This window comes from Neodiprion fabricii, chromosome 1 (assembly GCF_021155785.1).
Source record: "Neodiprion fabricii isolate iyNeoFabr1 chromosome 1, iyNeoFabr1.1, whole genome shotgun sequence".
Lineage (NCBI taxonomy): Eukaryota > Metazoa > Arthropoda > Insecta > Hymenoptera > Diprionidae > Neodiprion > Neodiprion fabricii.
This window is the reverse complement of record NC_060239.1, coordinates 23,415,587-23,437,162: the sequence shown is the minus strand read 5'-3', so window position 1 is coordinate 23,437,162 and position 21,576 is coordinate 23,415,587. Positions and strand designations below refer to the sequence as shown.

The 21,576-nt window shown below is 34.7% G+C and overlaps 4 protein-coding genes across 9 annotated transcripts in view; 2 read left to right on the top strand and 2 right to left on the bottom strand.

Annotated features, from left to right (window-relative positions):
- The window catches only part of LOC124180206, a 40,105-nt gene extending 37,874 nt beyond the window's left edge, over positions 1 to 2,231 (bottom strand). The window contains exon 1 of the mRNA XM_046565437.1: positions 1,899 to 2,231. Coding sequence (XP_046421393.1) covers positions 1,899 to 1,953 — 55 coding nt within the window. The 5' untranslated portion in view covers positions 1,954 to 2,231. The remainder of the gene's footprint in view (positions 1 to 1,898) is intronic.
- Positions 2,232 to 4,022: 1,791 nt separating this feature from the next.
- Positions 4,023 to 9,390, top strand: LOC124180308 (aladin-like). 3 transcript variants are annotated; one of them, XM_046565672.1, is made up of 7 exons: positions 4,023 to 4,227; positions 4,458 to 4,864; positions 5,082 to 5,199; positions 5,429 to 5,728; positions 5,829 to 5,998; positions 6,201 to 6,531; positions 6,628 to 9,390. In XM_046565672.1, exons 2-7 carry the CDS (start codon positions 4,500 to 4,502, stop codon positions 6,892 to 6,894), a joined length of 1,551 nt encoding a protein of 516 aa, XP_046421628.1. In that variant the 5' UTR covers positions 4,023 to 4,227; positions 4,458 to 4,499; the 3' UTR covers positions 6,895 to 9,390. The 3 variants fall into 3 exon arrangements, with proteins under 3 accessions (XP_046421628.1, XP_046421639.1, XP_046421649.1); XM_046565683.1 differs by having other exon boundaries at positions 4,029 to 4,143; XM_046565693.1 differs by having other exon boundaries at positions 4,029 to 4,227; positions 4,492 to 4,864.
- Positions 8,360 to 17,660, bottom strand: LOC124180332 (adiponectin receptor protein). Of its 3 annotated transcripts, none has more exons than XM_046565764.1 (7): positions 17,398 to 17,660; positions 15,292 to 15,597; positions 14,869 to 14,967; positions 12,655 to 12,826; positions 11,057 to 11,454; positions 10,140 to 10,304; positions 8,360 to 10,060 (listed from the first exon to the last, which is right to left on the bottom strand). In XM_046565764.1, the coding sequence occupies exons 2-7, from the start codon at positions 15,532 to 15,534 to the stop codon at positions 9,926 to 9,928; spliced, it is 1,212 nt and encodes a 403-aa protein (XP_046421720.1). In that variant the 5' UTR covers positions 15,535 to 15,597; positions 17,398 to 17,660; the 3' UTR covers positions 8,360 to 9,925. The 3 variants fall into 3 exon arrangements, with proteins under 3 accessions (XP_046421720.1, XP_046421710.1, XP_046421729.1); XM_046565754.1 differs by having other exon boundaries at positions 17,465 to 17,660; XM_046565773.1 differs by lacking the exon at positions 17,398 to 17,660 and adding an exon at positions 15,161 to 15,206 and having other exon boundaries at positions 15,292 to 15,433.
- Positions 17,661 to 18,047: 387 nt separating this feature from the next.
- LOC124180324 (molybdate-anion transporter-like) lies at positions 18,048 to 21,555 on the top strand. Of its 2 annotated transcripts, none has more exons than XM_046565730.1 (2): positions 18,048 to 18,293; positions 19,370 to 21,555. In XM_046565730.1, the coding sequence occupies exon 2, from the start codon at positions 19,471 to 19,473 to the stop codon at positions 20,761 to 20,763; it is 1,293 nt and encodes a 430-aa protein (XP_046421686.1). In that variant the 5' UTR covers positions 18,048 to 18,293; positions 19,370 to 19,470; the 3' UTR covers positions 20,764 to 21,555. The 2 variants fall into 2 exon arrangements, with proteins under 2 accessions (XP_046421686.1, XP_046421697.1); XM_046565741.1 differs by lacking the exon at positions 18,048 to 18,293 and adding an exon at positions 18,311 to 18,850.
- The last annotated feature ends 21 nt before the right edge of the window (positions 21,556 to 21,576 follow it).

Genomic DNA, 21,576 nt, shown 5'->3' with positions numbered 1-21,576 from the left:
GGTCTGGCCATTTGAAATTGGAGGCTAAGGACAGAGTGTCGAGGTTGAGCTTACAATTAGAAATGTACGACGAACTTGCGATTTTTGGGCTCCTCGCGGTTCTCGACGTCTATAGATACCCACCTTCGATGAGGAGTATGAGATAACAGCCGGAAGGTATGGAAAAAACGAACCGATCGATGCCTCCGACTTACGACTAACAAGTTGCAGGGGTGAAGACTAAAGCTCGACAGCGGTATCAGAAAAACGGAAGGTAAGTCAAGCTTTCGGGTTTACCCTTACAATCCTCGATAGACGCGCTTAGAAATTCTGTAGGTGTGCATGCTAAACGTTTGATACAAAGGAGCAGAAACGAAGCGGAAATAAAAAAAAAACGTGTATCACAACAAACGGCAGATTCGCACGATTAACCTTTCGCTGTAACGCGCCGCCTGCGCCAAGAAGAATATCTTCTTCGACCAGGTATCACAGAAGAGGAGAACGGGTCGATTTTACTACGCGGCCCAAATAATACGTACAGTTTTCTGCTGATATTTTCCCTACATCCGTAATTTCGATCCACTCTGTTTGTGTCACTTTTTCAAAGCTACACCTAAGTATGTGTAAGTATGTATGTACGTACCGTAATGTTCTTTAATCGGTTCCCGGTATCTCACTATTTTTTTGTAATAAAAACTGAAGCGCGTTTTCTTTCTATTGAAATTTAATGTGTCTATGGTCAACGTATCGTTTGTTTCTCACGTCACTTACGTCTCTGGTCATTGGCACATAAAATTGACTTAGAAAAGAAACTCGTTCCAGTTTTGATTCCTAAATAATAGTCAGCCACTGGGAACTCGTTAATGAACATTACTGAAACTATTCGCTCGCTACTATTCAGCTTACACACGCGATCGATCGCGGCCGGCTGTATCAGCTGGAATTCTTCTTTTTCTCGTGCCACAGAGGTTGGGAACCAACTCCGAGGAAACATTTCGTTTTCAATTCGTTTATTACTGCACGGTTTTCACCCGATGTTGAATATTGATCGTTTATTGCATGGTTACTGATTATTACCAGGGAAATATGCAGTGGGTTTTTATACGCGAGACTTTCTTCGAGGGTTAGAAAATTGACGTGATTTTAGACGGTTGCTCGACTTCCGGAAATTTTACATGTATCCGTATTGACGTGGTTTCACGAAAAAAATGCTGCGAAAAACGTTCTTACAAACGTCTGTAAGAAAGGCCGAATTTTGCAAACACATTGACAACGAAATTCAGAAGTAAACGAGAGTTGTACACAGAAAATTGTAATAATTTTCTATTCGCAGTACGAGGTCTTGGAATTTTTTCAATAAAATACCATATTTTAGCTGAAAATTGAATAATTTTCCGACACAGATTCTCATTTAGCTGTGAATTTTCCTTGCAAAGTATTCCAAGGATATAATTTTTTCCAAAGAAGTTTTCTGATCATTTTCGGTAACGTGAAACCAGCATAAAAATCGTAAAATAATGGTAGAAAAGGAGCGAGGTTGAATTTTCATAAACCGACAAATATGGATTTCGGATATTTCCACCGGTAGACCAATGACAGTAATCTTCTCCGTAACATCGAGGTGTTCTAAATTTTTCTGATAACCTCTGAGATTTACTAATCCGCAGCAAATAACCCAAGAACTGAGTCCTAGAATAATTGCCGATTGTCGAAAAGGCAATTGATCAATGCTGATATTGGTTACGCGTTGTACTTACGTACGGTTAGAGGTTACAGAGGTTACACTCTGCATTGCGCGAGTGTAGAGGGAGCGTTGGGTAAGCTACTAAATACGTAATAAGCATTGATCATCAGTTAAGAAGCGGCGATTGATGAGAAAAATTGTGCCGGGCGATAAAAGACGAATGTAAGTAACATACCGCCAATGCTCAGGCTCCTCCACCGAGTTTTCCTCTTAGCACCTTTTTTCCCCATTTCCCCGAGGGTTGGGCAGCAACTCGACTCTTCTCCTCTCGCTAGTGTTTTCCAATCCTTCTCGTCTCACCCGGCAATCTCTTACCATGAGAACAGTTCAGTATTCTTCATGATCCCCCGGCACTGTCTGTCCCATGACTTCCCCCCTGTCCTCAGTACCAAACTTGTCCTTTCCTCTAATTCCTAAATTTGAAAATTCAAGTTCGACGATGGCCAGAGCCAATGACGCAATCAAAAACTACCCGCGCTCTACGGATCGCGGTTCAACACTGCGGCTCTCCCCTCTACCACTGCGTGCCGTATCTTCCCCCACCAACTCCCGTATCCCCCCCTTCCCTCGTCTCCGTTACCGCCGTCCAGGGATTCCCCACTCCAAGTCAAAGACCATCCCCGTCGTGCCAGGAGCGTACGTGCAGATATGACTCGGTTACTGTGCAAAAACGAACACGTGAAATCGCAACTTTTTGATACTACCATTTTCATTTTCTAATCGCTGGGGAGGGGGGAGTTAATTGGTCGTCTACATCCAGAGTTTCTGGCTTCGGCTACCATCTTGAATTTGTTGTTTAAGTTGGAAAATATCGATCATGGACGAAAAATTTTTGCGACAATAGTTGTAGAGAATTAAGTTTCCGATAGGTTTAGTTATGACCATTTTTAGTAAAAAGTTGAAAATGGGCGAGTTATTTGATGATAACAAATTCCCTCATAAATTCAAGATGGCGACTGAAGCTAATGCAGAATCTACTCGAAATTCAAGACTTACACCATCGATGACCCCCCACCCCGTAACAATTAGAAAAAGAAAATAGTGGTTTCGACGAGTGAACACGCCAGACCTCCGTTTATTCTGCTTTCTATTTTTTTAAGTAATTTACGAGGTCTTACTATACGATGGTAGTTTTAACTATGTGAAAAAATTCCGAGTCCGCGGCATGTTGTAAGACTATACCTTATCAAGCAGAGAAACTTTGGACTCGGTTGAAAGAGGACACGTTTTTGCAATAGCGATTATCGTCTCATTGAGAAAATAATATCAGAAATAAACTGTGACATATGCATATGTATAGGTATATTAAACGAATACTTCAATGCCGTACTATGTATAACCGTACTAGAAATTCAAAAAATATCATGTATACACACGTATAGTATTACATACGAAATAAACATCATGTATATGATTCATTACGATTTTTTTCCCTAATGTTTCTCGCAGCAATCTCTCATGTTCTACGTACCTTAGTCGAAACATCGGTCATTTGTAAACAGAATTCTTACAGAGGTCATTTGCAATGGCACTGAGTTCTGCAAGACTATAGACATTTCAAACCTTTTCCGAAATAAAATATAACCTCTTGGTAACCTGTGTTGACTTAAACGTGTGAAATCGAAGATACTCTAGCTTCGCTGCTTGTTACCGAATCATAGATCCATTCATTCCGGACCAAATGTCTGTTCCCCAGCAAGCGAAAGCGAATTCGAAGGTACAAAAAAGTACTAGAACCTGGCTCTATTCTAGTTTAATTTTTTGCTCCACAAATGGAAGTCATCGACTCATAAAAGTACTCCGTTCGAATCACGTTGATACGTTTTTATTGAACAAAAATTAGGGATACTGAAGTTGTAATAATTTATAGAAAATTATTAGCGAAAATATTGCAATTTGTATCAATTTATTGGGAGAATTTGTTCGGGTTAACGAATCACGATAAAGAGTGAATACATTGCAGTTAACGTTGAATACATCGGAACAAATGCAATGTATTCAAGGTGCAAGTTTTCACGAAGGGATAATTGGAAATCAGTAAATAAATTCATTTAATTTCTGTTAAGTCCGTTTGATACATGTATGACTCGATTGTTCATAATTTTAGCGCGCTAAGAAAAACTTCATCAAAGTGAGGTAATATTCGGTAAAGTATTCTCTGGAAGCATTCAAGAAGAACATCCGCGAGATAAAGTGAAAGTTTATAACTGAAAAGTCATCATCACTGATTCCATCACCAATGGGTACGACACGAGACATCTGGCGGAATCAGGGTTCAAGTAATAATGCACCTGCGTTTCGTGAAACAAGTCAACGAACAAGTGTTCCAATTTGGCGCGAAGATTAATTTCAAAGTATTCAGCAATGGTGATTCGCATAAGTAAAGTGATTTTTTTTACACAACTCATCTGATATTATTGGTAAAAATATGTCATCCTAAATATTTGTCTGTAGTTGTGTTACAATACAGTAAACGTTTTATTTACATACTATCTCAAGCCAAGGTAACTAAACATCTTTTGGTAAATTGTAGGTTATGACTAGCGGTGTTCTAAATTATTTTAACAATAATACATTTTTATCGGATTAATAATTCTTTGCGAGTTATGTAAAACCACTTCTGAAAACGATGCCTAAATTCCTGTTGAGAATGATTTACTTCTCGCACTTTGAAATTTTATTTCTCTCTGATAGCCTAATCTAACCTAACCTATGGTATGTATGTTACATTTAGCCAAAATTCACTGCATTTCACACTCACGTCTAAGTAAGAGCCATGAAGTTATTCCAAACGCCTTCACTTGGGGATTTTAAACCTCCTTTGCTCAATGATGAGGCAACTGTTGGTTTGGTTGACGGTAGCCTGCGGTACGTGGATCGCGAACATTTGAATATATGCATGCAGTCGTATGCTGCTTACCTACTCGATCATCCCAATGCAACTGTGAGCTCTGATATGCTTGCAATACGAGAAGCTGGTAATGGTATTTCGGCCAAAGATATGTTTTTACCGGTTCAGGAAAGTGCTTTGAAAAAAATTGCAAGCGTGTGGCGTGACAAGGGTTTCATCGAGGCAGTTCACGCAACTGCAGAAGAGGATCCGGCACAGGTTACAAAAATCTTACACTGGATAACTACAAGGTGCATAAATTCAATTATTAGTTTCTTTATTTCCTGGTTAAGTTTTCTGGCTTTCATAATTTTATTCTGAGTATCTTAATGCTAGAGATTGTTGCTCACAGATTACAATGGTCAAATGTCAAAATGAGAATTCGGATTTTTAGTGTCATTGGTCAATTCTTACTGAAAACTCTATGGTCCATGTTTATAATTTTGAATTTTTTCTTTCCTTTTACAGATTATCTCGCCTGTTTGATTTGGTGGACAAGCTAGCATTCTGGAATGAGGGATTACCGATGCTAACTTATGGTTCCGCAGCTGATATAGCTATCACACGTGACTGGGCTACTGCCATTGTAATCATTGTCTAGTTCACAAGATTTCTGTACTAAAGTAACTTGAACAAACTCAGTTCGATATCTAGAGCCATTGAGCACCGTTAAAAGAAAAGGACAATTTTGATTGCCTCCAAATTTTGCTAAAATTCACATTTTTTTCGATGTCTTCTTTATTACTTCATTTTATTTAAACTTTTCTACACACTCATGACAATTATTGTGATTAATTAAAATTTGTCTCGTAAAGGTTCGTTGTTTAGCCTGGCATCCACATTGTACACGTCTTGCTTTAGCAACACGAGACGATAGGATTCGTGTGTTCTGCAAGAACGTGCAGGGCGCAGCAGTTCTGAGACACAGCTTTCAAAAATCCGTATCTTGTTTGACTTGGAGGCCCAATTCTGGTAGAGAGTTGGCCGCTGCTTGTCAGATGGGGATTTTAATCTGGAAAGTAGAATTGGGAGCAGCTAGCAGTTCGCTGAGTCAAGCACTGACTCTCCGACAAAGAGGACATGCCCCAGTCACAAGCGTTGCTTGGAATCCACAGGTAGGAAGCCAGAGGAAAACCTTTACTTTATTCATTCAGTAATTTTGTGGATAATCTTTGTATCCCGAATTCCTCAAACTCTCCTTATGATCCATTTCAGGGTGACTTATTGGTATCTTGCTCTCCAGCAAATAACAATATGTATATCTGGGATACATCTAGAGAATTGGCAGTCCCTTTAAAATGTGTCAGAGGGGGCGGACTCTGCTTTGCGAGATGGTCTCACTGTGGTTCTAGGCTACTGGCAGCATCCACTCATTCTGTCTTCAGGTAAAGATTCGATGGAAACATGTTTTGTCATGCCAGATGAATATATCTTCATCATTTGGTTTATTACATCAAATTTAGTAAACGACTCGAGAAAAATCTTCTCGTAACAATAACTATGGATAATTTTCTGTGCAAATATTTTGATGCTTCGGAATTTCTCCTTGAATAATAATTATACCTATGACACGCAATTCTTCTACAGAATATGGAACACTGGAGACGGCTCATCTTGGAAATCCGAAAAGTGGATGGTCCCAAACGGTCGGGTTGCTGCAGCTTGTTTCGGGCCAGATCTTACGCTTTTATTTGTTTCAACCGAAGTTCCAGAGATAGTATTTTCACTGCCATTACAAGAAAATATTTTTGACTTGAAAAATTCAGGTGTAAATAACGACGTTAAAGCTGCCACGGCTATAATTGATCTGAAAAAAACAATTTTATATTCCGATCAGCATGAACAACAATGTCTTGGAGGTCGAGTGATAGCTATGGAGTGGGATCCTACAGGAAAATATCTTGCCATTATATTTCGGGTTAGTACCCCCCTCCAAACCGATTATGTAATTGCCATAAAAAAATGTTTGGTTGCGGAGTGAGATAACATATTAAAATGTCATTATGTTGCACAGGATAGTCCAATCGTTGTCGTGTTTGCAATGAAACTGCAGGCAGGTTCAATAGCAGCTGACGCAGCTGAAGGGTGCTTGATTAAAGGCTTTCCTGGAGAGGTACCGAATTGTATGAACTTCCAGCAGGACTTTGACTCTAATTCTGACTTTGGAGGCGCTTGCCTGACAATCGCGTGGTCAAGTGGAAGGGTTCAACATTTTCCATTAGTCAATTCCAACAGTGTTGTGCATTCCAGCTTTACCACGAATCACTTGTATATAAGTTAAAAATCCAGGTCATTAATTTGTCACTGAGAAAATGAATTGTGATACCATGATATAGATGTAAAACTAGATCGTCACTCAGGCATAACCGTATTTTTATAATTCCAAGTTTGATTTTTTTGAGAATCAATCACTGTCTTGTCCATCCTTATAATAAAATACGTGCAGTATATCTTATGTAACACCTTGAACTAGTTATGTGCCATTTGAATCAATTTCGTTATTATGAATACATGTGTATACAATATCAATATGAGTTACATTTGTTATTTGTACTTAGATTTCAAAGACATTGAAAACAGAAAATTAATAAATAACATTTTTACATGGGTTGTTGGAATTTTCTCAACGTACAATAATAGTTTGCTACCTTTTATTGAAAATTGTAAAACAAATTTTATCATGCTTTCAGGATCACGCTAAAAAACTGTTTCTGTTGTTTTCAAAATCGTTGACAAACATGTTATATAACGTGAGCGAATTAACGCATTTTGGTTACGAATTTTGAATTCATTATTCAGTGCTCAATTATGGGATATGAGCTACGAGGAATTGTTCGAGATTGGGATTCAGTTGTCTTAATATAACTAGAAATTTTGCTACTTGTATCATACCATATACATGTATTTTGTGATTGTAAGTAGTACTTTTACTATAAAAACAATGGAAACTGAAATTATGCGTTCTTTGGCTAGTTCCAAACTACATGAATTAACGAATTAATTTGCATACGAATATTCGTCATAAACGTTAATCCGCATCTAAAACTCAAAACATTGTTTTTCAATTTCATATTTAAAAGGTATCAGTGAGAAATCTGTTCTTAGTATAAAATTTTTATTATACCATTGAATGAAAATACAACAATTTAGTATTCATTTCTCGCTTGCATATATTAACCAAATCTGTATTATGTGATTAGATTTATAGTTATGCATTACATGTTTTAGAAAACAATTTCGTAATCTTGTTACAGTATTGTAATTAATTGTTTATTGGTTGGTGTTCACTTTGTTGGAAAATATATGCAATTTTTAATATACTCTTTTACATTCATTACTCTAACACGATTATCATCGTTCTACATGAATTTGTTTAAAAAATACATTTCGAGTTATATATTCGACTCATTTTACAATACGTATATATATATATATATACATACATACCTATATATATATATATATATATGTGTGTGTATATTATTACCCCAATGAATTTGGGTTATACAATCGCAAAAAAATTTTAAAAATGATCGATTTAATAGAATTTTATACACTTTTCTACTACAAAAAAACTAAATTACCATCAAGTTTCGAACGATACACTCGTACACTCATGTTCTCGAAGTAAAACAGTACACTAATTAATGAACAATTAACGCATAGACCGAATAGTGGAAACAAATATCTCGCATGTTCATAATTTACGGTAGATAATATTTATTTATTTATTTATCTATAGGGTGTTTCGTTTGTGTAAAAAATTTGCAACATCATTTATTCAGTTATAAATATTAAAAATTCTAAGTATACAAGAAAATAGAGCCCAGAATTTGTTTGCAGAGCTAGCGATATTTGTAATAAGAATTATTCAAGTGGAAGATACATGAAACTTTCTGGAAAACATAAAAAATTTGTTTCAGTATTCTTACATTTCATCGTTTATGAATATGTGGTACTATTGTTGTAGAACTGAGGTGAAAAATGTAATTAGTGACGTGAACATAGTATATGTATTCGATTCTGGGACGTTAGTAATATATATTGTTCTGAGTTTGATTTACACCATTATTAGCAAATTGTTAGTTATGCTTTGTCGACCGGTTGCATCTTAATATTCAAGACACGATTGTACTCATAATGTTATCAACGAAAGGGATGAAATCTTTTATACATATTATCAGTCCAAAAATTTCGTAGAATATAATTCAATAATTAACAATTATCATATTGGTCGTATATTATTATTCATCACCCACAGTTCCCACTTAAAGCATTTAAAAATAGTTCATCAATATTTCAACTTCGATAATAATTTAATATCTCAGCATTATGATCTACATCGCAATAATTAAAATTAAATAATCATAAAAATTCAAATTAAGCAGTTTCTACTTAATAATGACAATGATAACACATATTACTAGAAACATAACATTGGTAGCAGTAGTGACTTAATGAAAACCTAAATTGTACTAAGAATCAACTAAATTGCTATATTACCAAAGGCGGATAGAATAGTTCCTAGAATAACAATTCCAATTTTTGCTCGATATCTTTTGTAACATTTCGGTTAATTACATGGAATCGATTACTTAAGTAACTAATGGCTTAAATCCCGTGCTCTGGTATTTAAGATTAACCTTTGGGAACAAATCATCGGTAATATTATTCCGTAGTATGTGACAGCCAACGCAATGTGTTTTAAAGATCTGGAAACATCATTTATTAAAGAGCAATAAAAATTTCTCACATCTTCACAAACTGGTACAACGTTTATATCTAAAAAAAAAACTGTAAAGATGTAGATAACTACGTATTATAAAGAATATTCGGTAGTACTTTTGGATAATTTATTTCACCTTATGAGAAAACGGCTTGTGTAAAAAATCCTTCCGAGAAACATTATTCATCAAAATTTACATCAAAATAACGAAATGGCATCCGTCAAAAAATAAATTTGGGAGTAAAATTTCTTTGAAATTTAAAAAATTAATAAGCAAAAAACGTCGTATACTGTTCAGTTTGTGCAATTTTGTACAATAATATTGATTCAGATATAACGGACTTCCCTTATCATTGGAAAATGTCAATAGCACTCTTACCAAACATTTGAGGTACCAGATCTAGTGTAAAACAATGTTTGACTTGTTAAATTAGAAACTTTGCACCACACGCTCGTTCACAAGAAAAGAAAATTGGAAAATGATAAGAGGAAGAGAAAAATATTCATTAGGATAGTTTCAAAACACTGCAGATGAATATTCGAGCGTGCATTAAAAGCGAACGATAAAGCTCTAAAGATAAATCAATTAAAACACTATTGCTTGGGATGGATCAGCGCATTCACCAACTGTCATTCGATACATTGCCATTTCTGTTATCCCATGGTAATGAACAAACGCTGCGGCTATAACAAGCACATGGAAGATTTGGTGACTCTGAAACTAAATTTAAAAATTTTTTTATTTGGATTAACATTTCTAGTCCACTAACTGTGTTCATTTGATTAAGACTGAAACTCACCCAAATATCAAATTTTCCTGGGAAAAATCTTTCTGGGACACGCCATGCGTAAAACATGGCTCCCAAGATATAAAGGCACCCCATAAGAATCAACCATCCCAAAGATGCTTGACTTATCGCTTTAAACCAGCCCTCAGCAATGGCGTAATGAACAGCTGGTATCACCTATTGTAGGAGAAAGGTAAATATAGAAAAATATTTGGATACATGTTTACAATTTACAAATAAAGATAAGGCACAAGTTCTTGTGGATTTTCACATTTTTGGCTTGATGCCAATTGCGTAACTTTTATCAGAATTCAAATCTAACACACAGGATTTTATGAGATTTCAATTCGAGCCGGAATATTCTGCACTTTTCAAACTATCTAAACTAAAAATCTCTGCATTGTAATAATTACGATAAAATTTTCAGGTTATTAGCGAAACCTTGTTGAATTGCTGAGAAATAGTATAGCAGGTTATTATATTGTATCGGGTGATTATAATATTTGTTGATATCAATAATTTTGTTATTCAGAGAAATTTAGGTTTAATATCTTAAAACTATTTAAGGCTCTGAAAAAAGATTTCAAACTTTTACATTGGTCTTTGATTTCACTGGTAAGATTGTATGTCAGATTGTTGGAAATCATTTGATTATTCAAACGATTTAAAATCCTGTATAAAATGAGCAAATACCACAATTTACTATATTGACAGTGTCATATAAATTATTCTAGTTCACATTTTGTTGGATGAAAACCGAGAACCCTTCAAACAGATTGTTGTTTGTGCGAGAAAAGTAGACCTCACTGATAGTAACTTTGATGTAATAGGCAGGGATCTAACGATAAAATAAACTGGTAAAAACCGAATATGCAATGATAACGTAAGCGGACAAGTAGGCAAATGAACAGCTAGTAGTTAGAACTTACCCCACTGAGGCCAAAGCCCATGAAAACTCCTGCTCGAAGTGGTCTATAACTTGGCTCGCTGAATTTTTCCCAAAGGGAAACAACGATACTAGTAATGCCGAGGACAACAACAACTGATAGGTATATCAATTTTGGTTGATAATCACAGTAGAATCCGTAATATAACCATGGAACAAAACTGCCCATTATCAGCATAGCAATGCCGCAGTAATCCAGTTTTGAAAACAACTTTCCTACACATTCACTGTGGCAGTGGACCGTGTGAAAGGCAAAAGACATTCCCAGACACACTATAGCTCCAGCAAAAAATGCAGCAAACACCAATTTTTCTTCTAATTGTATTTCGACGGGTGGTTGGGTTAAAAAGAAAATTGCTATTCCTATGAATGCTACACATCCTGTAATGTAAAAATACAATTACTCAGTAAGATGAAAATGTACGGGAACAACTATCATATATCCATTATATCAGGTAATATGTACCTTCAATGCACACTTTTTGTTTCATATTTTTGTTCAATGATGTAGGTATTTGTCAACCTTTTTTCACAAGCAGATTTCAGAAATTTGGCTACTGAAGATGCGTGCTTTACCGGGTTGTCTATATATTGCATGATATGAGTTTGGTGAGAAATACATTGTCGCTGTCACTACTCTATTATATTGACAGAGGGATGGAAATCAGTTATAGCGTTGTAGAAAAATAATAGTGATAGAGAACACCCATAAGTTTTCGAACTGCGCACCGATGCTAAATTGATTGTTATTTTCATAATGTTTATGCTGTTATCAACACCAATACTTATTTTCTCAATAAAAGATTTTTGAATATTCCTAAAATATGATTCTTTAATAAATAAACACCCGAAACAACGTTTCTTTACTGTTTCGAAATAATTTAAATAAAAAGTTTTCTCAATAACTCTAAAAAATTTTGTGATATAACCCAATTTCGTAAATATTATGTAATTCCAGCAAAGTGAAAGGATTTTCTATGATATGGTTCAGTCTCTTGAAGGGAGAAAGTGACAAGAAAGTGTGAAAATACTATCATGTAATATATGGACAACCTTTAGGTAATTAATTTCCATAGATTGTATAACCATACGGATAAACCATTGGAGCTATATAAATATGGTTTTATCCCTTTAATTGATACACGTATTTCCATTAATCATCCTTGAGACACGAGATGTTCATACCAAGTATTTTGTTCTTCAAGTAACAAATATTTTGGTTGAAGTAAGCCATTTCAAAAAAAAAATTAATTACAAGATAAAAAGAGCACGATACATTGCTCTCTTTTTATATTAGAGTCAATAGCATGATTGACGTATCCACAGAAATTGTAGCAAATCATGAAAAATAAATACGAATTTCGTGTACAAATTTGAAAATTGATTCATAAACGCGGATTCTCTAAGCGTTTATCTTCATTTCTGATTATTTCTCTTATTTCTCATATTTTGGTGTATAAAATCCCAGCTTTATGAGTACTAGATCCTCTGCTGAATGGTGCACTAAATAATTGTATCAAACGTACACAGGTTGAAGTAATTACTGCCACAAGACTAAAAAAAAAATAAAACACATCTTACCTAGCAAATGGGTCCATATATTGCCAGTTTCAGTATGAATACGGAAGATGCTCTTGAAACAAGCATAGAAGGATGGCAAAGGTGGTCTGTGTCCAGCGTGTAGAAAATCATTATCCTGCAGCCATCTAGGCAAGTTTCGGAAATGGCATTGTTTCCACGATGCTTCCCAAACCTGATGAAAATATATTTTAAGGTTTTATTTCAACTCGTATTACAGTAGAGCCTCGATTATCCGAACCCATCGGGACCGGGCCTAGTTCTGATTATCCAAAGTTCGGATAATAGATATGCGTTTTCGTAGATAGCGGTCTAACATATTCCATATGGGAAAAATATGTACTGAAAATTATCCTACGTTGCTTTCGTCAAACCTATTCTATTTGGTAAAAGAAATAAGTAACGACGAGACTCAGTACTGAAATTTATCGCAAAGGTCACTAAAAAAAAAAGTTTTCGTGAAAACTTTTTATTCGTTCAAAAAGAAATTGATATTACAGACGTACAACAAATTATCTCGGAATCATGTTCATTTTATTTTTTCTTCGACCAATCTAAAATATATATTTTTTCATACGTTTGTAACGCTCTCGGGTAATATTCGTAGTATTCATTTTTTAACGACAAAGTCGCTTCGATAAATTATTATTGGACAGAAGAAAAAAAAAACAAGAATCAGAAGTCTTACATGGAACACGACGATGCCATTCTATTTATCTCTAACAGCGAATTTTTGTAAATTGTTCAGCCAAGTTTTATTCCGTGTGAATTAAAAATTTTATCAACGATACGTATCTTTGTAGCAATTCTTAATGACTCCTTGCGAAATTAACTTGTCTTCGAGCATAACGAAGCTCGTTTTTTTATTCGTTTGAGAGTACTTCTGTCGAGCGATCGTTGAAAACATTTGACGAGCAGCATTTCGAACGAAAAACAAACGAAAAAAAGGCATTTTTATTGTAAAAAAAAAAAAGTCGCGCCATGGTTCGGATAACGGAGGGTGGGATAGTGGGAGTTCGGATAATCGAGGTTCTACTGTACTTGCATATTTTGTCTCTGGGTAATTTCTCAAACCCACAGGAAACTTTAGAGGAATATTTGATTTGTGCAAAATTTTTGATAACTGCAAATATACATTCTGAACTATACAATACTTCACAAGATTTTGAAGAGCGCAGATTTTGGAAAAAGTTCGATTGTTATTATTATTATTATTATTATTTTATTTTTGCGAAATACAAATTTTTTTTGATAACTGATTTCGAAGATTTTTTAAAATTAATACTGGTTGAAATATAATTATTTTTGGAAACTACTTTTAATCATAATAATGCATAAGATGAAAACGACTTAGAAAGTCAACAAAATATTCAGGTCAGTTACCTAAATGAATTCATATTTGGTTGAAACAAACATTTCTTTTCCTACATGTCCCTAAATTGTTATCACTTCGAAAAATGGGAATAGCTCAAAACTGGCTAAATGTAGATATTTTGTTTCACTAAAACGATGGAATCTAATTAAGGCTTTATTTTATGACTTTTAATCAGTGTACAAGTATACCAAAGACTGGAATGTATCCCGATACTTTCATAAAAACTGTCAATTTAACAGTTAAAAATACACTTGAGTAAGATTTTTTAGAAAAGAATCGAAAAATATAAAGTGCTCTAGTGCCAAAAAAATATGTCAGACTTAAGCGTAAAATTTTGTTGTACTTTATACAGAGATAATATAAAAATCACTGTGTCCAAAACAAGTAATCTCACATGAGAATCCCTGGGTAGAATAATATAAGAATAATCTACCTGCACTATTATATTACTCATTGTCAGTAAAACTACAGAAAAAAGGTACAAAGGCAAAGTAATATAGAGTTAAACTAACTTTACAGAAATTATGTTATTTGTAATCAATAAAAAACGGTGTGCAACTGCACACATTTTACAAAGAAACACAGCTCTTCATTAAAAACAAAAATAATAAATGAATACAGTTCACAATACTGGTAACTGCTTGTCAAAAACATGCTTAGCATTGAAGTATACAAGTAAAAATGCCTTTCAGTTTACCAATGGCAATATATTTTCGCAAATGGCTATGTAGCATGTTATAATAAATTTCATTCCAGAAAACACTTTTGCCGATGAAAAGAAGTGACTGAGGATATGCAAAGTCTTTAATAAAATCGAGAAATAAGTTTTCGTAAATACTTACTTTACGGACAAATTCTTCGGCCTGTTCAGCTGCATTATGAGCTAAAGCTCCCAGGTCTATTTCATCGCTCAGTACCCCAGCTTTTAGTACCTCTGTCATCTGAAATAATAGGAAGAGTACCATAGTAAATGATGTTCAATTGCTGATTACATAAAATACTTTAGCATACCGATGGATACCTACGGGCTATCTTGTTTTATCTAAATTATTACAATTTATACTAGAGTGCTGAAGTTGCCTTGAAAATTGAAATAAAAAAACAGTATGACGATAAATGAGAGTAAAGACCAACCACGTAGTCCTTTCCAGTTAGCGCCTTGCTGAAATATCAACCAGAGCTACAACAGGCAGTGGTATAAAATAGTGAAATAAAGAAGTGAAATCGAACTTTAATTGACTTTTCAAATATTGAGGAAGGTATACCTCGCAATCTAATAGATGGTCATCTTCTGGTGTAGAAGGTAGAGGACAGCCAACACCGTCTTCTTCCTCACCAAGGCAACTAGCATCATCGTCATCTAATAGGTCGTTCACTTCGTGCAAGCCCGGTATATCGCTGTTTAAGGAAACTCGATCGCTCCATGGAATACGATGACGGACTATTGACTCGCCTCCTGAAGCTAAGTCTCCTCTGTCCTCCACAATCATATCCTCAAATGTGGACATTTTTATGATGAGAATATTCTATTGCTGCGATATTTGGTTGCTGTGGTACGAACTATGGTAGCTCTGAAACAAACGTTTTCAATTATATTTATGTGTTCATTACAGAATCTGAAACAGTTCATTCTGTAAGTTCCTAAAAAAGTATGTGCATCGAAATCATGTGCATTACACGCCGGAATGGCATAAATTTTATGTGTAATATACGCACAGATGTATACTGCCGAGTAAGGTGATTATTAGTGTCGGTAACTTATTTACGTGGCATAGGCACGCCTGCAATTGTATGCGAAATAGTAGCTGACATGTATGACTTCCTGATAAAAATTCTATTCCAACAATGGTAATTAACTTTATTGCTCAGCTAACATTGATCGCTAACATTGGTGCTATTGTATAACACGCTAATCATATTGTTATAAAATAAAACAAAAAAATTATTTCAGGTAGACGTATGCATGACCAGAAAACAACGAAGTCAAAAGAAAAATTTGCCATCACAGTAGTAAAAAGTGTGATTGTTAACGCAGATCATTCAATCGGAACAAATCGATCGACCAATTAATGTGGCATTTGAAATATAAATTTATTATTTCAATTTCACATTAAAATTTCTAATACAAGAATTTATAGCAGCAAAGTACTTGCAAGATATTAACAGTCAAATTGAAATTGGACTTCGAGTGTAGCATTAATCAGATGATACACCGCCTGAGCCAGGTTAAGCCAGATAAGATTAGAAATTGTTGGAATATGAGCATAAATAATCTTGTTGTAAAGGAAGAATAAGGATAGTCGTCTGAATAATAAATAAAATATAAATACTCTACTTGAACTTCTGTCATTAAATACAACACCTGAAACCCAATTTCCAATAGAAATATTAACACAAAATAATTCTGTCCAAGTCTCAGACTTTTGTTGAGGTAAAAATTTTTTAGAAATGCTGCAAATTTAGTCTGGTCAAGATTCTTAATTATATTAAATTGATATTTTATTTAACTTAAATTTCTTGCTGAAAGAAATGAACGACCTTTATTGTTGATTTATGAAATGATTTCAGTAGATTTTTAAGAAATTTGAAACTGTAATAGCGTTGTTGACTATAGAGTTATGTAACGAATCTAAATAATCCTTATCTTAAATTATTAGCACCAAAGTGAATACATCAAGAGTTTCTACAGACCAGTCTTCTTATGCATAAATGATTAAAATTAAAGTCTTACAGTAAGTGATGTGTCAAAGCTGACTATCAAAAACAGGGATCATGGTATCGTTAGATAAAATAATCTTTAATCGTGACGTTCAATTTACTGTAGGGATCAAATAAGTCAACATTATCATTGGAAAATTTACAATGATAGTAGAATGTTATGAGTGGTGGTAATTTTCATAATATAAGTGCTGTAACGAAACTTTGGAAATAAATTGTATGATAACCAACAAATAAAGTATTGAAACGGTACGTAATGAATCCAATGACGTTCGAAGAGTTTATTCAATGCAAATTTGGGAATGTTGTGGAGAAAAGTTTGGGAAACTTCAAGTTTGGCTAAAGGTCAGCACTTACGTAATAACTCTTTCGTACACAAAACGAGTTTCAAATAAATATCAGTTAGATGTATAGGTACGCTGATCGAATAAAGGGGTTTCAAATATTCGCGTGTACTGGAGTTGGAAGTTAATAACGTAACCGCGAACCGCGTAAAATCGATACTATGTAATGATTGTAGAAGATAAATAAAATAGCGTTGTTAACACGCAGCATAAGCACGCGAGAACTTGCACAAAAAGATGTAATTAGATATAAAAGAATAAAGGAAGGAAAAAAATCGGGAATATACCGTCGGGAGAAACAATACTTACGTACATACTCCTAACGATCTATGTAATTGCTGACGATTTCTGGCGGAAGAAAACTCGTTCAACTCACCTTGATTTTTCACATGCGAAATTTTCCCATCTGTCCAAATTAGGTTGCTCACAAATAGCTCTTCTAATTATTCCGAAACGCAATCATCCGATAAGTACGACGTGAAAGTAATAACAAATCGCGCTATTGCACGACACACAATACGGGTCTCTACTGACCACTGCCAGTCGACTGTCGAAAGCAGTCGAGAGTGTCGAGACTCGTGCGTCAAACTGTCGGATATTTTTCGTGTCAGCTGTTTGTAGCGCTATCTGACACGGCATAGGTTTTAGCTAGCAAGCTAATTATCAAGTTGCACGGTCGGTAAGCTCATGTCAGTAATTGACAAATACACTGCTGTATTTAGCATCAAGAAAGTCGTAAATGACACAACACAACTCTCTAGAAATCAGCAGTCCAAACTGAACAAATGAAAACATCTATTGCCTCCGTGATGTTAAATGCGGCAGAATATTGATAGGTTACCGACAAGCGCTTACCGACCAAGCACCTCCAAAATTAGTTCCAAATATTCATTTCTTGTAGCCGATTACATACCTATGTATAAAACACATCTATCATGCATGATCCGCGTGTTGCTCACGTGGCAGCCATATTGGGTTGTGGGTGCCCTCGCGGCTGACTGCTGATCGCGCGACGAATTTTTTGAAACCTCGATACAAAAAATATTATTGCGTCTTTGGTTATGAGGATTAGTTGCTATAATGTTATTACTGAATCTTGGTATTGTACCAAAGAGGCAAACAAGGCGGCAATCCTTCGATTTTTAGCTGGATTATTATGAAACAGTAAACGGTGCATCAAGTCGGGCACTGTCCAAAGACAATTTGTACGCATATTTACGATTTATAGTGTTAACAATAAATAGCAACTAAGTTTTCAGTTATTCACAAATTTAATTTTAGTCAAATCGAATGGTCAACAGCTGGAAGAAAATACTTAACCCTCCACATAATGTGTCTGGCAGTTAATTTACTCCAAATTGATCCAAGTTTGTGATTAAAGGCTTTGATAGCAATGTATTGGACGATACATGTGTGATATTTTCGGCACTGATTACAAATCTAAGCAACCACTCTTGTTATCGAGCCATATTCTCAAAAAATTTCAATTCGCGTTGTTTTATGAAATATATGAAACAATTGATAGAGCCTTCATAGTCATTTTTGCACAATGAGACTGGATTTGAATTCAGCATGAAATAAATTACCAAAACGCCTGGGTCTGGTCTTCATTGGTATAACTTGAAATAACAAAATAATTATTGTGAACTTAGTTGTACAGGACATCCACTGATCTCCCTACTAACCACAGATAAGTGAGGAAAATTAAGCAGAGTACTTTCTTCATCAGTGGAAACTTGCTTAAAATGATTGAAAATCAAATGTTAGTAACTGTAAATATCTTTTTCTCGATATTTTGGTACATCGAATATAGTTCTCTTCCGGTTTTCATCTTGAAACACTTTAGACAATTTGTCACTATTATAAAGAATGATAGTTTTCAATTTTCTCTATAATAGGGTCTATAGGGACTTAACATTGCATTCAGCTGCAATTTGTTTGAAAACATGATGCGAGAAAAAGCAGTTCATGATTGTTCGTGTCATGCTGCTAAAAAATAATTAATTTGTATCAGAAGATGAAAGATCTTTCAGTCCTATTTGAACTGTGAAAAATTACTATTCATATCTCACTGATCACTAAATTTCTCCATTTTGGAAATGCACAAAACTGTTTTCATCAAGATTGATCGATCACTTCGACATATAAAAGTAAGGTGACATTCTATATAAACATAAAGACCCACTCCTGATACTTAACGTATCCTTAAATTACAGTATTCTAATCTTTTGCCTTACAACTATCTCATTTTTCCTTCACCTTGTTATTTCTTTACTTGCAGGTCAATGTTGGGTGCCATCTCCAGTAATCATAAAGTGCCTATCCATGTCACAAGCTAACTGATGTCTAACACTAAGCAAGATTTTTTGTTCTTGAACAAAAATGGACATGGAATTATCGGACAAATTGATATATTCAAGGTTGTGCAGAAAATATCTGCTGGTATTTTTATTAGCAACATTTGCCGACTGGCTTCAAGGCCCCTACATATATAGATTATACACCCATTACGGATACAGCAGTGCCGATGTCTTGCTGCTGTACGTTGTGGGTTTTGCAAGTAGTACAGCATTTGGCATTGTTGTTGGTTATTTAGCTGATAAATTTGGAAGAAAGAAACTATGCGTCATTTACAGTATTTTGTACTCTTTGGCTTGCCTCTTGAAGATTTACAATAGCTTCAGTGTTTTATTCGTTGGCCGAATACTCGGCGGTATATCTACGTCCATATTATTTTCTACCTTTGAATCATGGTACATTGGGCAACATTTGATCAAATATGATTTGGAAAAGGATTGGATTAATTTAACATTAACCAAATCTACATTTTACAACGGACTTCTTGCGATTCTTGCTGGATTTGTATCTTCCATATTTGTTGACAAGTTAGATATGGGTCCTCTAGCTCCGTTTTTATTAGCAGTCCCAATCCTCGTAGCTGCAGGTTATTCCTGTGCCATTCTTTGGGATGAAAATCCTGTTCTTAGTCATAGTTTTAAGGAAGAAAAGTACGAGAGTAGTTTGACGCTAATCATAAATAAGCATAATAGAATTTTATTGTACTTAGGTATAGTTCAATCATTGTATGAATCAGTGATGTATGTATTCGTATTTTTATGGACTCCAGTCTTGGAACCAATTCACCCAAGTCAGGGCGTTATATTTAGCTTTTTTATGATGTGTATAATGCTTGGTAGCTACTTTTACACAGTTTTGCATTCACGTTTTCGCTTATCTTGCGAACGTCTCTTGAACATTTCTATACTTGTTAGTTTCTTTAGTATTTCTATGTGCACGTACGGTTCTTACATTCAAACGGACAAGTCTAGCGAAGTACTTGGAACTTACCTATGTTTGTTCTCATTTCTATGCTACGAAGTTGCGATAGGAATATACTATCCTGCTATCGGGTACTTGAGGGGAATTGTAATTCCAGAAACTCACCGTGCTAGTATTATTAACTGGTTTAGAGTTCCTATGAATTTAATGACTTGTGCAATTTTACTGTACGTTAGGTTTAAGTTACCTTACAATTATCAAGTATTCTTATTCAGTGCAGCCAGTTTGAGTGTTGCATGCTACTCGTCGTCAAGATTTGTTAACTTATATAATAGAGATCTCAAATATTCTCAGGCAAAAATAACTACTGCACACCCTAATATACTTCTTCTTTAAATTTTCATTTATTGATCATAATTCCTTGTCAGATTTCAACTAGAGATTTCACGGTTACCAAGTGACAACAAAAAATCAAACTCACTCCAACTTGGCGTGGATTCATAAAGCCTGATCTATCAGTCGAATTCTTTTATTTTGAAAAAAAATTTTCCTAGTTTGAAGAAATTTTGGTGAGTACCAGAAGCGCTGTAAAATTCTCCGACACTTACAGTTTTTTTCCCCAGTTATTACCAAATTCCGTTATGACTGAACACCCTATTCATTTATATTCAGGTCCAACAAATTAGTTTTGTATGATCCACGATATTGTAGTTGGCATTCAGTTAGTCTGCAATAGAATTATTCCGCTGTAGTTGAACTGTTAAATATTCTAAAGTTGCATGACATGCTCACATGAATAGAATAGCTAAAAAGCCATTTGAATAAAGCCTAGAAATGGGAAATTTGTACATAAACAATGTCATTACCTCCTCAATTTCTTTGTTTATCATGTACTTGAAGTTCCGAAGGTTCATTTTAATGAATATATATTTATGGACTTATACCACAATCATTTGACAAAACGTTTTCACCACATATAACGATTTTTTCCAAAATTATTAACCAATTGGTAAATTGTTCTTTAAATTTGTGGCAAAGTTTTTTCAATTATTGTTTCGAACTTCGAGTGTATCGTGCATTAGGAACTACGAAGCATGAGCCATAAAACGCATATGCCTCTATAAAATATTCAAATGTGTATTTGAACAATCGATACATAAAGTACAAATAAAGAAACTGAGATTCAAATAGTTTGAATAAATCCATATT

Bases quoted from the DNA above. Each gene is read 5' to 3' on its own strand.
- LOC124180324 (XM_046565730.1), top strand. From the start codon at position 19,471: ATGGACATGGAATTATCGGACAAATTGATATATTCAAGGTTGTGCAGA.
- LOC124180332 (XM_046565764.1), bottom strand. From the start codon at position 15,534: ATGTCCACATTTGAGGATATGATTGTGGAGGACAGAGGAGACTTAGCT. The intron at 12,827-14,868 runs GTAAGTATTTAC...TATTTTCATCAG, and splicing joins CCGAAGAATTTGTCCGTAAA to GTTTGGGAAGCATCGTGGAA. The intron at 10,305-11,056 runs GTAAGTTCTAAC...CTCCTACAATAG, and splicing joins TGGGCTTTGGCCTCAGTGGG to GTGATACCAGCTGTTCATTA.
- LOC124180308 (XM_046565672.1), top strand. From the start codon at position 4,500: ATGAAGTTATTCCAAACGCCTTCACTTGGGGATTTTAAACCTCCTTTG. The intron at 5,999-6,200 runs GTAAAGATTCGA...ATTCTTCTACAG, and splicing joins TCCACTCATTCTGTCTTCAG to AATATGGAACACTGGAGACG. The intron at 6,532-6,627 runs GTTAGTACCCCC...TATGTTGCACAG, and splicing joins ATCTTGCCATTATATTTCGG to GATAGTCCAATCGTTGTCGT.